Below are 16,147 nucleotides of genomic sequence, written 5' to 3'. Positions count from 1 at the left end.
TATGTTTCTTGTGTGCGGTGTGATATACTGTAGTCGCACCGGGAACAAACTTGAAGATCAGATCCATTACTGTAACCCTTATTGATTACTTGACAGAGAACTGCAATGGCTTTGAACTCAAAGGCTATCTGCTATGTCATTGCACAGCTGTATTTCACGATGGATTGTCATCTCCATATCCAAATAGAATCTCCCATCAGTGGAACATGCAGGTTGGGTTTGGCTCTGTATATGCTGACGCACTGAATAGTACAGCAGAGGTTTTTCCTTATCAGCAGCTGTTGGCCAGTCAGCTCCTGTAGTCAAGGTTTTGATCATTTCTTTAGGGTAGAACACAGTAAGTCAATGACAGAGCTGGGGCTTGAACCCTGAACCTTTTGGTAACAACCCACTTTCAATCACCACCTGTTGCCCCTATATTTTGAAGCTGTGTCACAAACGCTTGGCTTCCTCAAAATGCTAGGGTGCCTCTTATACAGTATACTGTGGAAGTGCATATTACTGCAAGACCGTATCACTCATATTCTTGAAACTGCAGTAGTTGCTCCAGTTTTCTGTGAAACCTAAAAATAATCAGGTGATGTAGCCCTGTTGAATTGCATTACACAGGGAAACAATTGAACAGCACCCTTCTCTGATAGCTGTTGCCTGCTTTGTTTACAACCTGAAAGGAACAAAAACCTCTTATAATTGTTCGATTGTTTTCTTTGGACTCATCGAGATTTAAAGATGTTGTTTTATCTCCTTTTGTTTTGTGCGTGCTGGTTTCTAAAGGGCTTGGGAAGAACATAAATTGCAATTAAATTATTCATTCAAATTAGTGTTTGGTATTTGGTATAGAAAGATTTATATCTGTATCACAGTTATTGATGAATATTTATGTTTAGGACAAGCTCAATGTGTGTAACAAAACGGGGAATGCCAATTACTGCTCATTAGCTCATTAACAATGGACACAATTCTGTGGGTTTGTATGAAGTCTTACAGAACTCAGCACTCCGCACGCAGCACCAAAATGAGAATAAGACAGATGATGCCAGAAAATCTGAGAATGCACAGTAGGAGCAGATGGATTCTGTGGATGGAATATTATGTGTGGGGCAAACCTAAGGATGTACCCGAGCATCATGGCAACACCACTCTGTCAGAAACAAAGAACAGAGACAAGTGGACTCAGAAATCCTGAAGGTCCTGTTTAAAAATACATACATGTTTATATATAAACAGCCACATATAGTGCATCAAATCAGGAGCTGCGTCAGCATGCGTAGGCTGCAAAGGAGCATATAAAGGTTTATTCCATGCCTGAAAGAGAAGAAAGGAAACACAACGTTTCGGCTGTGGAGCCTTCTTCGGGTGTGTACATGTAAAAGCCTAGATTTAATTACAACCTGTGAGAATAAAATCATGCTCAGCAAACAAGGAGGTGGGTATCAATGAATGATATTTTGCAAACAATGCTCATTCCACTTTAGAAATTCGTGAATAACCTTGTGTAAATATGAGGAACACGCTACAAAGTAAGGTACTGTATTCTGAGGCAAATGTATACATGCTGTACCATGGACAGTAGCTCATCGAACATTTAATAAGACTGTAACAATATTCTATTTAAAATCCGTGTTTAGGTGGAAATGTGTCTTTATCTAGCGCCACGGGGTCTGCACAGCGTGCACACGGCCGTACAGAACTGACAGCATCCGGCAGTGCAGTAGTTATGGCAGGCACAAGTAGGACATGTGCGTTTCCCATTTCATCTGCTAAACCGAGGTGCTGTAGCCCACCATGCAAAATACTATTTTAAAATACAGTAAGACTCTTGGGACATTCCTGACGCGGTACAATTGCGATGTTAACTTAAACACTTTGCTTTCGTAAAGAGTCCTCATCACACTTTTATGTAGTACAAAAATGTTATACCAATGACCGTTTCCGTACAGTCTAGAGGTAAAATGTTGCACGGAGACTATAGGACTGGCACCGATTGAATTAAGCAGGCAGGCCTTCGGCAAAGGTTCCAGGGCATGTGCCGTGCGTGGTGTGCGATGGTTTACGTGTTGGTGTGTGTGTGTGAGAGAGAGAAATTGAGAGAGTCGTTTGATTAGATGCTCGGAAAGCAACATACTCGGGCCTTTGGGTTTTGGCAGCAAGACGCGCTCGTGTGGGTGGCTTCGAGGAAATGGCTCGTGCTCGCCATCTAGTTTTCTTATTTGTTTCTGTTGATTCCCGATGTCGGAGCTTGTGATATTTTGGGAATTGCAGCAGCAGCACGAGTTAGCTCTACCGAGTACGCATCAGCGAGCACAGCGCCTCCTGTCACTTCAGCTGTTACCCTGAGGAGTTTTTATTGGATTGGTAACAAAAAGGCCCGGCCGGTAACACTAACTTCGAAAACATTGAATTTCTTCAAAAAGACAACATCATCATTATTTACATCATGAATCTTCTATGCCAAATCTGTACCACCGTTATGTGTGGGATGAAATCAAACTAAGAATAGAGTTGAACGACATGCCGCAAATTCGCCTTTCACTCTGTAAAGATGTTGTCAACGTCTTCTTGTTTTATAACTTGGGCGAACAAATCCGTGTTAATGGACTGGCATTTCTGTGTGCCGTCAACAGCGGAGTACTGTGTGAATGCTGGCACGGCCCGCCTTTCTAGGAAATTATTATAATTATCTCAATGTTGTCCCTAAAATTATTTTGCAGCCCGTGTTTATTTGATTCAGGTTCTCAGAAATAACCTGTTTGTAGACGCGCAAAGACTGGTAGCTAGGCAATTTGATTTTCTTTTCGGTTTACATACATGTAGCATCTGCAATGCCAGACATTTAAGCCACCGTCAGTAAAATGCGTAAACGGGATAATGTCATATATTGAAAGAGAAGAGGTTAACTTATTGCTAACTTATTAATATTTCGACAGTTCCCCTTTAAAAAGTGGCTCATTCGTGTCATTGTTCCCTGTTTTATTTGGTACCATAAGGTGTGTGTGTGAGGGGTGTGTGTGTGCTTGTGTGTGCGGTATTAACATGCGATTATTACACAGCGCTCTTCCTACTTGTTTGGTTAGAGACTGTCGGTTTTGCGCTTATGTCAGGACGTCTCTTCCCTTACAGCTTAACTGAACGGCGGCGCCGTCCGTCGCAGAAACAGCCTTGACACGGTTAATCGGACGCTTTCTTCAGGAGTGGATAACTACAGAAAGGGATCGATACAACTGGCTCCTACAAGGGACTATTCCTGACGCAGAAGAACTGGGGCACAATTCACTCCTCGCTTGTCTGTGTTGAGAGGCGAGGGGAGAGGAGCGTGAGAGAAGGTGCAACTTGGACAATAGCGAGGATACAGACGGGGAATAGCTGGGAGAGTAGCCCTCCTCTCTGGAAGACTACTACCGGAGACCCAGTCGTATTATGGAATCGAGGTATAATATTTTTGCAGGCTTTGCAACCCTCCACACAGTACTAAATCATGAGAAATCATCATACCGTACGGCTTAGGCTACTGTTAAAGGTTAAATTGGAGTAGTGGCTGAAACGCACACGGCATATTATTTTAAGTGGGTGATGGAACATTTTTTTAAAACGTTGAAGAGAGACACCCCTTTTTAAAGAAAATAACTTTGTATATAATACAGCACTATTATATACCATGATATTTAAGCTACAGTAAATACTGTTAGTAGCGGTTCTATTCTGATGAATATATGTGTATGTCTTTAATATATCTTACCTTGTACACAATTGTTCCTTGTACTTATACAAGGAACAAGGTCTCCCTGTATAAGGGCATTATTATTACTATTGTTATTATTAATAATAATAATAATAATTATTATTATTAATAATAATAATAACACTAACAATAATTATAGTAATAGTAATAATAATAACCCTGTTATTGAGAATTTTAGCATATTGAAATTCTCGTAAGCGAAACCATCTGAAGTTGGTCCCTGTTGCATTGCTCAGAGCTGTTCTTGAGCGACAAAGTTATCCAGGGGTTTTATTGCACCAGTGTGTATTTAAACGACCGGATTCCTTAATCACAATTTTCCCCTAAAAATACACGCCTACCACAATATTGTATATGTCATGTATGAACTAAACCATGCAGAAAATGCACAGGCAAACACACACTGGGTATATGCTATAAACAACCGTTTGTTATAAAGAAGTATTTGATGTACAATACAATGTAGGCGTAGGTAGTCTGTGATCCTTGCTTGGAAAATTTCTGTGTCTATCATAAATTTCGTTTCACGTTTAGCCTAGAGAGAGAGAAAACCGTAAAATGTTCCCTTCTCCCTATCGGATTGTGTAGTTAACAGACAGACCCCAGTATGAAGTAGGATATGATTGCGGTGGTAACTAGTGCCCATTTTTGGAATACAGATAGACATGCATGCTATACACCGATAATGGAAACTGGCTTTCTGACTCACTGCAGATGAGGATGGAGCCGAGAAAAGCGCACACATTTTAATAGCCAGCGTCTGTGATGCTTCATGCGCGCATATACATTGACATCTTTAAGCAGCCTACAGTACTTAGAAATGTTCTAACACGCGCCTGTACGTGTTTTTCTTTTTTATAGGGAGTGGAAAGGGATGGGAAGAGGTGTCCGGAGCTGCCACCAGAAATCGTGATCTCCCTTTTCTCTTTTCTTTTTCTTTCTTTTTTTTCGCCGTGGGAAGGAATTGTGATATGAAATGTGCGGAGTCGGTATACCGCTGGAGCGCTGGAAAAGCCTGAGTCCAGGAGATGTATGCGGAGTGAACAGTGAAGACGCGCCTTTCCAGAGCCTCGCGGCGAGGGCGCTCGGACATGCTGCAGACTGTGTCAGAGGCTTCAATATCTGTACCCAGCGTCTCCCTGCAACAATGCCGGGGTTCAAGCAACCTGTTATCTGCATCTAGACTGGGATGTTACTGCACTTCTGACGAGGACGAATAATACAAACGATGGCGTTATTCTTTCAGTGAGACGAACACCTTTGACGGCTGCTGCTGATTTGCCGTTAAACTCGGTTCAAATAACATTAAAGAATACGCTATCTAGATAAAGCAAATTAACCCAAAAACTTGGACCGACGTCCACGTTTGGATTTTTACGTTTCTCCTACTTGTGTTTTTTATGCTTTTGACCAGGAGATGCAAATGAACGAAAGCTCTCCTTCATTTCAGCTGACCGGATTGCCTTCCTCCTTAGATAACTTTTTAGTTTCTGGTTGATTTTTTATTATTTTTGTTCTCGCTAGTCATTGTTCTCGGAGGGATTTTCCGGAGGATTAGGCGACCTTTGGAATTGCCCACCGGGGGACTCGGGAGAATGCAGGCCGGTGTGAGAGCGCTGTGTGCCGGCAGCGGAGCGTCTCTCTGCTGCCTTCTCCTTCTCTGGGTCATCTACTCGCATTTACTGAAAGAAGGCAAGTGTCCCTTGTCTTAACGTGCTCTTATTGATGGTGAACAAGGACGATATTCTCTCCCTTTCCCCGTCTCGCCCTTTAAAAGTATCGTATCGAATTGGGCACTTTTTATTATTTGCTGTCAGTAGCTTAAAAAGAATGAGCTGCTTTAGTTTCAAAGTTACAGTAAATTTAGTAAGAGACAGTGCCAACAGAAAATGTCCGGACTCGCTAAACCGCACTGGAGCACCAGAAGTGCCCAGCGTCTTTATGCGCCGACTTCGGATTCCAGCACCGCATTCTTTAAGAGGTACCCTGTACCAACAAACAACAGATGCTTGAGTTTACTTTAAAATGTAATTTGTGAGCGAAACAATGATAACAATTAGTAGTGAAGTCTGTAGCTGATTGTGCAGTTCCAAGAAAGAGAATGAAACGCTACACCCTTCTCATTGTAATGCCAGATGAAAAACGAAACATAGCAGTCACTCCCTGTAGCAGACGGTAATAAGAAATGCGAGATTATATACATGGTGCGTTTACTTATTAAATCTAATTTACAGTTTGTTTTAATTTTTTAAAATGCATTTTACTGGTTGAACGACATAGCCCTTGCAGTTAATTAAGATCAGTCATATCAGTCACATCTCCGGCAGTCGTTAAAACAGTGCGTGAGCTTTAGTAATAAAGCTTATTACTAAACATTAGTTTACATTTTTACAATAGGCATTCTTTTCTTTTTGGCACGTCACAATAGTAATAAATTAGCATCTCATAAGGTATATAGAATGTAAAGAACGTGTATGCATATGTGTTTCTGTGTAGCGCAGAGCATGCTTTTATGAGTGTTTCTAAATCCAGGGTTTTGAGCAGTAGTCTGGGCTGCGGGAATGTTCCTGCGGTGTAGCCTTCTGGCTGTCAAAACGCCACAGAATGAGGGCGCTAGTGATCCAGGGAGCCTCTGATTGCAGCGTGGTTGTACTCGTCCATTTAAAGGCGTCCTGTTGCAGAGAGCCGAGGAGGTATTTCCTGCTTGTTTGGAAAGCACAGTAAGACGTTTTGCAAGAGGCTGATTTCAGTTCAACAGAGAAACTACTCAGGCTTCATTAGGCTCAGGTGTGTACGCCTACCCGTCTGTATCTACTCCATTGTGTACTCCATCATCATTAGTATGTTTGTAGTGCAATTTGTTAAAAGCTTTAATTTTTTTTACTAACCTACTTGCAATTATTTCAAGAGCATGAAACAACCCGAGCCTCTTTTACCTTTTTCTTCACTTTTGTTTTGTGTAGTATTTTATACAGAACGGTGCCAGTCTCAGCCTAGATCTTTCATCTTGGCGTTTTAACTTTGTACTGTATTTTACTTACCATGTTGAACACAAAAAGGAGGTGACTTACAGTACAGTATTTCTAATTCTGAAAAGTAGTGGCGTGGCGGAAACTTCTGGTGTTGGGGCGGGACAAAAAACGAGTCACACTGACATTTTTGTTATATCAACCCTTGTTTCTCAATTTCGGCTGAAACACACTCACCCATGAAAAAGAAAGAACGAAAGTCAATATTTTAATATGGCAGGAGGGTGTGATGAGACTACAATAATAAAGTGCAGAAAGATTGTGAAAGGTTGTATCCAATGTTCTTCCATGTCTCCTCTGCGTGTAACAAGTAAACATTAGAATTTGCCTGAATATCTGCCCTGTGCGATGCATGCGATCTATGCTCCTTTTACTATGGCAGTATACTGTAATAGAAGGAGTCTGAGCAGCAGTTGGTAGTGTGAACCTGTTAAAAGGTGGAGTGCCTTCTAACATGAGCATAGCAGCTGGAGTCTTGGCGCTTATGAGCCTTTGCATTGGTGTAGAATCTGGGGAATAAAAAGTAACCAGGTTCCTTCTTGGAAAGGCTGCAGAAGCCGAAGCTCTATATGGAGCCGGCAATCTCTCCCTTCAGGCAGTTCTTGGAACATGTTTGCGAGCCATTAACGATACATCATCACCTAAAGTATCTTTTATCTTGTCAATATGATGGAATTGCTCGTTCGTTTTCATGCTTGGTACAGTGTTTCAGACTGTACTTGATCCCTTCACATCACTTTCTGTCATCCCGGTTTATCTCCTGTGTTTTATGGTCATGCAGTGTTCAGAGAAGATGCGCAGCACCGGAGCAGCAAGAAACAGAAATAGTTTTATGAGAGATGTTGTGCACAGTGGTCACTTATGCCATGCAGCTCTCACAACACAACTGACAGCATGTCAGATTTACCTTTGCCAGCTGGTGGCTTAGTTGCAAGACAGATTCTTACAGTTGCAGAGATAGAAACCTTTAAGGAACATGCTATAAAATTAGTTTCCAGCATTTGAAAAATGTATTTAAATGAGTAACAGTTGAACAGTAATGGTCGCGATAATGTAGAAGTCATTGCTATAATGAAGCAGTAGCAGGAACCATCCTTTGTTTTAAAACAAGGGCTTTACAAAGCAAATGGGAAAAAAGAAAATCCCTATTGATTGTAGTTTCCATTTGTGCTCAGTAGAAAGACTTGATTAGAAAGTTTAATATGTGAACCATCAAAGAGTTTTGCAAGGCAATAGGCTGGCTCGTTGATAGAATTCAGAAAGCTTTGCAGCTTGTCATTTTTTTTTATTCTTGTTGCATATTTTTTTTTCCAAGGCTGTGTCTTTAGCATTTCAATTTGCATAGTGATTTTTCCTCCTCTTTGGTATTACGGCGAACACAAACGGAAAGCAAATCAGAGTACAGGGGTTCGCTCTTTTTTTTCCCCAACTTAAAAATGCAATAAAACTGAAAACAAAAAAGCCACTCTTTGAAGAATTCATCCTGTCTTCTGCTCTTTGAAAAGCACAAGGTATCAGATTAGATTTGAACATTGGTAGTCTTTCACGGTTTGGCATATTAAAGGATTGTGGTCAATCAGGAGAATGAATACTCATTGGGTTTATGCATGTTAAAAAGCAGGGAAAGTTTGATTGAAGTGAATTTGCCAAGCACGATGGGTATTAGTGCTCACCTTGTAGACGAATATGATTACATTTAGGATCCTTATCCAATGATAAACTCCAGTGGTGATAAAGGAACAAAGCAAAGATCAAAAGTGAAGCAAAAAGTATTATGATGTCCAATAAAGCCCCTTGATAATAAAATGGCTTAAAATGATCAATTTTAAACAGTACTTCAAACTACTGTTTCCAACCTTAGGCATCCTGAAGAGAGCTAAAGTGATGCAAACAGAACGTCTACACTTAATGTTGATAAACATATGTACTGTTTGAAAGCAGTAGTGTAACACAGTGGATACAGCTCTGGACTGGGTCATGGGTTCAAATCCCAAGTGGTGAGGCTGCTGCTGTGCCCTTGTTTTAAAGTACTTCACTCACAATTGCTATAGTAAGTGACCTGCTGTACAGATGGGGTCCTCACAAGGTCGTCATTGTAAATGAGAATCTGTTATAAATTGCATCAACAGACTTGACAAAGAGCTCAATGTTTCATGATTTTGTACCAACAATTCCTAGTACTTACATACAATTCAAGCCATAGGAGAGAGAGAGGACAGGTGAGGTTGTACAGCTCTTTTCTTCAGAGGTACCAGGATTTAAATCCCGGTGGCAACCATTTAAAGTAGCCAATCAATCCTGTCTGTGGGAGGTGAAAGAACACTGGAATACCCAGAGAAAACCCATGTAGAGAGGATTCCAAGACCAGAACTGAACACAAGAGCTGGTACTGAAATTGCAGCATCACTACCAACCATTCTAACATGTACTGTCTGCATATAATGGTCAAAAGATGAGTCAGTCGTTCAGTATTTCATTTCATTGTTCATTTTGTTTGAATCTTTCGATGCATATTTTCTGTGCTTCTAATTGCTCCTTTGGGAGATGACACTGTGCTTTGCTGCTGTTGTCAGTTAGGCGGCTTTTCAGAGTGCGATGAATGGACGAATTGTGTGGAATCGCAGCAGAATTGAATTCCACTCCTACTAAAAATGTGGTCATGGCACGGAGAGAGGTCAAGTGTGTGCTTTGGCTCATTCTCTTCTTCAGACTCATTCGATACAAGATTTTATTTCTCACAATGCCAAGGCCACTCATGTTCGATCCCCTTCCCCAAGACAGAATTTAGAATTTAAAGTATAGTTAAGGTAAACACAGATCTGTCTGGTTAGCACTTAAAGGCAACAAAACTGGCTGAAGGTGTTTACATAACTCAAGTGTGATTTCTGATTAGGAGCTCGTCATTGTCCAAGCACTTTTCCCGAAAACAAACTTGTTTCATTACATTACCCTGTCTTTCATTACATAATTGAAAAACATGAGAGACATCGCTTAAAAGGTATTTTAATTTAAAAGGGAGATCTAAGTTTATATTTTGACATAGCAATGTAGCGTAAGAAACCCCATAGGTCTAACATGGAAAGTCTATGGCTGGGTTATTTCTGGGCAAGCTTAACCCAATTATCCTCAACTGGCCATCCAGGAGACAAGTATTGTGGGCTGGTCAGTTAATTGGTTTGATCTTTTAAAACACCATTTAATGCTCTCTGCCATTTTCAAGAGTTACCTCCTCAGAGTGTAACTGACATTCTCTTAAAATGCAAATGGGCTGGTCACTATTGTTACAAAGTCTTTAACTTAACAAGATTCAGAACTGACTTCTCAGGTGATATCGCTGTGCCTCTCTCTGACTGCAGACAGACCTGAACTGTGTTGGCCCAGATCAGAACATTGTCCCTGGTGTTTTGTGCAACAGGATAGAGAATCTAAAAGTATCTGTGTGTTTAGGAATGTACAGTATGTCACCTGCTGATTTAATTAAGAATCAATTCTGAAGTTCTGCAGAAGGCCCCTTGCACACTTTGTTGAGTTGTGATTTTGATTTCTGGACAGGTGGCACTGCACATCTGAACTTCAGATAAGCTTGAAACGCCAGGATGAAGGTAACCACAGTGCAGTCAAAGTGTCAGCTAAAAAGACAATGAATTCCTGCTGATGAGGGAATTGCATTTGTGACAATAGATTGGGTTAAAAAGGTAATGTTGACATGAGCGCTGGGACCTCACTGTTGCTCAATGATGAATTCCCTCATCCTTGGCTAATGAAACAGTGCCAATGGCATCATGATACATCTGGCTGGACTCTTTCTCAGCTGACTAACCCATCTGTGTGCTCAGTGCAAGTGTGTGTCCCGATGTGTGTGCGGATGAGAGTGTGCACAAAATGTATGCTTTGCATTCTTACACTCTATCACAATATTGGCCAGGGCGTCTTTTCTCCTTCAGCAGAATGTGGGCCACGAAACGCCCTTACTTATTGGGTGTATATTTGTCTGCATGCCCTTCCTGAAGGGCAGCTTCTGACAGGGGCATAGGTTCAATGTTTATTGTATGTTTAGATTAGAAGGTGCTTATTCAGCTCTTATGATAGCTGCAGGAAGTGCATCTCTGCCTGTTGCTACTAGTTTTGCCATCATTTGTAAATTGACAGTCCATATAAAGCTCTTTATGTGTATCCCAGCCTTGGGCAATTGGATAGCAATAATTAATGTGTGCTTAAGATAAGATGCTCAAGCCAGTTGTGGGAAATGCTAAGGTATTGCCTTTCATTAAGTATCAGAAACAACAAATGCTGATCCTTTGATTTCTCTATTTAGAAACAATTTTTTTTAATTTAAGATAAAATGTCAGAATTTCTGATTATTGCTTATTCTTAATTAAAAACTGTCCTTCTTTTATTATGGCAAAGCCCAGCATGACAGAGCATGCTGGTCTCGCAGAGTTGATGTCCTGAATTAATTACTGTATCTCTTCAGGGCTAGAAACTTCAGCTAAAGTCATTAGAACATCATTGCTATTGTAAACGTAGGCCTGATAAGATAAAGCGGCAGAATTGGGGGTTTTAATAAATCACAATAAAGACCAGCTAAAGCCGAAAATTACTAGATTAGATTCCTTTGCCAAAAATAACAAAGCACGTAAAGCCACTGTAATAATAAGTACACATTAAAGGTTAAGAAAACTGTCACTACTGATGAGACGGTTATCAGTGTTTCGGGTATTTGACAGATGTGATTAATTCTCATAGCAAAAGTATGACGTTCTGACATACTTTTCGCAGTGACGTCTTTTTCAGCAGCGCGCTAGTCATTAATTCACTGGAAAAGAGTAATCTCAATAAATTTAACTGCAAACATAGATAAATAATAAATTCTGCGCGGATTAAACGGAAAATCTTCCAACTGTATCTGCTACAATCTTAGACATGTGTTACCTGTTCGAAGCGGGTCGCAAATTTCGAGGTACCTGCAAAATCAATACAACACATCTCCCGTGTTATAAGAAACATCATTATAAGAAAAAACGTTAGCACAACCTTTAGCTCCATTTAACCTAATTCGCTTTCAGGTTGTAACGAAAAAGCGATTAAATGGATGTTTAAAGAAATTTTAAATGTCATTTGAGCGCTGCACCATCTACGTGAAATCTGTTCATCTCATTTTACCATTAATTTCTGCAGTTCACCCCCCCACTTGTAAAAAAACGTTTTAGGTGTTTGTTATTTTTAAACACTTTGTTTAAGAAATGCAGTATGGAAGCCCGTTTCCGCAAGGGAGTAAAAAAAACGCGCTATGGTATCTCAGAATTGCGATTTAGCAACTCAGAATTCCGACTTTATATGTAACATTTACGACTTCAAAATAGTCATATTTCATTGTCTGTCCTTTTGTTATTGTAACGGATTCGGGTTCTAGGGCTTGTGCCCTCGCCGCTCCCACCCTAGTTCGTGCCTCACTGCATTGGCTCGAACCCAGGTCTTGCCAGCTGAGCTTTCTTTAACCCCAGCGGCCAGCATCCCTGTTATGCGCAGGGGAGGGCGGTGCCGTCACCACACTGCAACCAGATCGTACAACCTGTATGTCGGCCGTTCCGTTACACTATTTTCATGAATCGTACAGGATCATAGGATCTATAAGCCTGAAGACTTGTCTTGTACAGTGCCCTGATAAAAATCAAATTAATTACAATAACTTGTATAGAATCCCATTTCCTCCAGTGAGGCTTCCATAGTACCCGGATGGAATAGTGCACGGTGGGCTTTTTAAAAATAGTTTTTATTTACGGAGATAGAATATGAAATAAGTTACAGAAATAGGCACTTCACATCCAGAGGAATTCACAATTATAAAAGCTGAAACATACTTTTTACGTATTTCCATTGTATGTCCTTTTTTACTTAAAAAAGGTCTTCTTAATCTCAGCTGGCAAGACTCAGGTTCGAGCCAGTGCATCGAGGCACGAACTAGGGTGGGAGCGGCGAGGGCACATGCCCTAGAACCCGAATCCGTTTCAATAACAAAAGGACAGACAATGAAATATGGCTATTTCGAAGTCACAAATGTGAGATATAAAGTCGGAATTCTGAGATACTAAGTCGCAATTCTGACTTATTAAGTCGGAATTCTGAGATACCATAGCGCGGTTTTTTTTTTACTCCGTGGCCGAAACGGGCTTCCATAAATGCGGGTATTGACAAAAGGTAGATATTTTTCGGGATTCCCATGGAAGAAAGGATGGTTTTTAGTAGCATTAGTTTTTAGCTGAACGTCTTTTTAATAGAATCAACAGAGCGCATATTATTACTTCTCCAAAACGAGTCCTTTAAGTGTCGACACTGTGAGCAACGCAACTATTTTTAGCGATTTTGTACTGGACAACACCTCTACAGTCTTTGTGTGCGCCTTCTTACTTTATTTTTTCCTACTTTATTTTGAGCTCCTAAAACAACAAAGACAGAAGGTAAAAGTTTAGAACGAACGAGAAGGTTTGTTCGCGTCTGTATGTGCGGGTGTCTGCAATGAAGATTATAGATGTGTAAATGTAGTGAAGTGAAGGCGCCGGCATTTTGGTGTTTGTGAAGAAATGTGATTGGTGAGCTTTCACGAGAGTCAAAAACAGGAAGGACGTCCCTGCCTTTCTGCCGTGCGACCTTACCTGGAGTTTGCAGTGTGTGTGTTACAATCACATTAATTAATTTATAATTGGAGGTTATAACCTGTTATAGCAGGTTTACTCTCCGTCTGTCTCTGAGCTGTCCATCTTCTCAGCCATCAAGCAGTGAAAGCTGGATGGACTGCTTTTTCTTACCCCCCACCCTTTTTCTAATCACTCACAGATGACACAGATTCAATATCACAGTTGCATATTGCTTGGAAGTTGTAATTTCCATTTTAATGAAGATAGATTTCTACAGTATTCCTGATGTACTGTATACATGATGTACATACAGTATAGGGCAGCTTGGTGGCACAGTAGCATTGCTGCCTCACAGCACTGGAGCCCTGGGTTCAATTCTGGGCTTGGGGTGCTATCTGCTTGAAGTTTGTTTGTTCTCCCTGTTAATCTCTGTTTGTTCTCCAGTTTCCTCCTATAGTCTGAAGACACACTGTTTTCTGGGAAAATTAGCCCTAGGTGTGAGTGTATGCACGTCTGTGTTTGTGTCTGTACAGTACAGTTTGTGCCCTGTGATAGACTGGTGTCCCATTCAGGGTACACCCTGCCTTGCAGCCATTGCTTGCTGGTGTAGGCACTGGCTCCCTCTTGACACTGTATTGGATAAAACAGAAAATGAATGGATGTATACGTGTTTAAGAAATCTCTTGTTACTGCCCATTTCAGAAAGGTGACTCTATATCTGCATGTGTGCACACACTAGGTGCCATTTTAACACTGAGCTGGAGTTATTCTCACTATTATCCAAATTGCTAGCAGTGTCCTTATGGTCTTAATGAAAAATTGAGGAAATATATTTGGCTAATTACTACGGTGTCTTGATAGGCAACTGCGGTAAGGTTGTGTGAAAATCACATTTTTTAAATGTTTAAAATCACTTTAGAACTATAACGTTTTAGAATATATTATGGTGCCTAGGAAATTTCAGTATACAATCAACTGTGCGTTGCACAGGTACTAATCAGTTCTGAGGAGTTTGATACAGTTTTAAATTGCGTTATACAAAGTGCTTTTTCATGCCAAGGCAATCCCAGGGTGCTTTTGAAATATAGGTACCTTACCTAAGCAAGCGTTTACAAAGCCTTGTGGCAGTGCTAACCAGAATGTGTGAATTTCATTGATTGCTGTTTTGTCCTGTTGTTTGTAAATTCAGCCGGTGTTACTTTCAGTACTGTACAGTATGTGAGCGATGCACAGTGTGTAGGTCGGTGTGCATTATATCCACTTTCCAGCTCTCTTTTATTTTTTACAGTCCCTAACTAGGAAGCGTCCCTTCTCGCACACTGCTGTGAATTGTGCTCTGACAGGTCCCTAACAAAACGTTCAATTTGTCACCTGAACGACAGAAAATCAAAGCCCAGCCGCTTGTCCACAGCTTCGACTGGGCGCCTGCTATGGCAGATAGATGGGCTGTCAGGACAGAGAGGTGCTTGTTTATTTAACAATAAATTTAGAAATGGCTGTGGTTGCAGTATGGCCTCCCCCTCACTTCCCTTTGACATATCTGGGTTCAGAAAATGAGAAATACATTAAGGTCAAGCAGGTTAAGAGGTGTTCGAGACCCTGGAGTTTCAGCTTTCTCAGCTAGGCCTTGCTCAGGCAGGGGAATCTCAGAATATTTGCAATTGTGTCCCCTTGTGATAAATTTAAGTCTAAATCTGCAGCACTGCAGCAATAGGTAATAAAGCTGTAAAATAAAAAGGACATTTATATAAAAAGAAAAGGTTTAAAAAAATCAATTTCCTTGGATTTGAGAGCCCATATTTCAGAGCTCCCCAAAGAAGACATTCTCTTGCTCATGTCAGTGCCTCCTGTACTGTCTTCTACCATGCAAAGCTCTGTGATATTTCTGGGCTGTTTGCTTTTACATTTCCAGGGATGCAGAGCCTGAGAGTTGAAAGGGAGGCTATGATCTTTAGCTAAATGGATGCAGGAATAACTTCCAAATTCAAAAAAAAAAGAACAGAAGGGTGGTGAACATTTCTTTAAAAAGTGCATTAGTTGCAAAATTTCCTTCAAGAGACTGCTTTGCGATTTTCTAAGCAGTCTGGGCTTCAGCAACATTGTAACTTAAAAAATCAAATTATGCTAATTTGAAAAAGAATAGAGAGTTCTTGTATTTATGAAGGTTACATTAGAGGATAGGGTTTTGAAAAATTAACTTTTTGCTTGGTGTGCTTGCCAAGTTTTTCTGCCGGAGCTCACACTTTTATGATTGTTCTGTTACCAAAGTACCGTAGAGTGAAATATAAGTATTCAATCAAAGGTAAGTGAAATATAACATAAGGGAATATTTTTTATTCCAGATATTTTTATATTGTTTGGCATTAGTAAGAGGCCTCATTTGCTAAATTAATTATATATGTTACATATTGCATTTAAGGTGAATTATGTTAATTTTAATTTCTTAACAGAAATACACTGAGCAAAAATAAATCTCTAGTTTTTAGAACCTCATCACTTTATGAGCAGGTAAAGCATTTTTCTGCATGTATTTATTCCCAGGAAAGCTTTTTTGAGAGAATGTATTAATTTAAGAATGTATTCTTTTTATCTCTTGAGAAGATCTGAGAGAGATGGACTGCAGTAAATCGCTTTGTGCTCATTATCATTCAAACCTCAGACTGATGCACTTAATAAATATGTTTAGCCAGCCATCAAGGCAAGTATTGATTCCAGGAGTGGGAGATGAATTAATGAAGTGTGTC

At 40.4% G+C, this 16,147-nt stretch overlaps 1 protein-coding gene across 3 annotated transcripts in view; it reads left to right on the top strand.

Annotated features, from left to right (window-relative positions):
- Window positions 1-2,308: 2,308 nt before the first annotated feature.
- Window positions 2,309-16,147, top strand: part of tafa5l (TAFA chemokine like family member 5, like) — an 82,870-nt gene continuing 69,031 nt past the window's right edge. The window contains exons 1-3 of one of the 3 annotated variants that reach the window (XM_015342847.2): window positions 2,309-2,375; window positions 3,121-3,428; window positions 4,601-5,431. In XM_015342847.2, the coding sequence (XP_015198333.1) occupies window positions 5,335-5,431 (97 nt within the window). In that variant the 5' untranslated portion in view covers window positions 2,309-2,375; window positions 3,121-3,428; window positions 4,601-5,334. Of the gene's footprint in view, window positions 2,376-2,815; window positions 3,429-4,600; window positions 5,432-16,147 lie in introns of those variants that run through there. The other 2 variants (XM_015342849.2, XM_015342846.2) reach the window with 2 other exon arrangements.

The sequence above is a fragment of the Lepisosteus oculatus genome, chromosome 5, assembly GCF_040954835.1.
Source record: "Lepisosteus oculatus isolate fLepOcu1 chromosome 5, fLepOcu1.hap2, whole genome shotgun sequence".
NCBI lineage: Eukaryota > Metazoa > Chordata > Actinopteri > Semionotiformes > Lepisosteidae > Lepisosteus > Lepisosteus oculatus.
The sequence above is the reverse complement of the archived record's forward strand: the minus strand, read 5'-3'. Positions and strand labels throughout refer to the sequence as shown.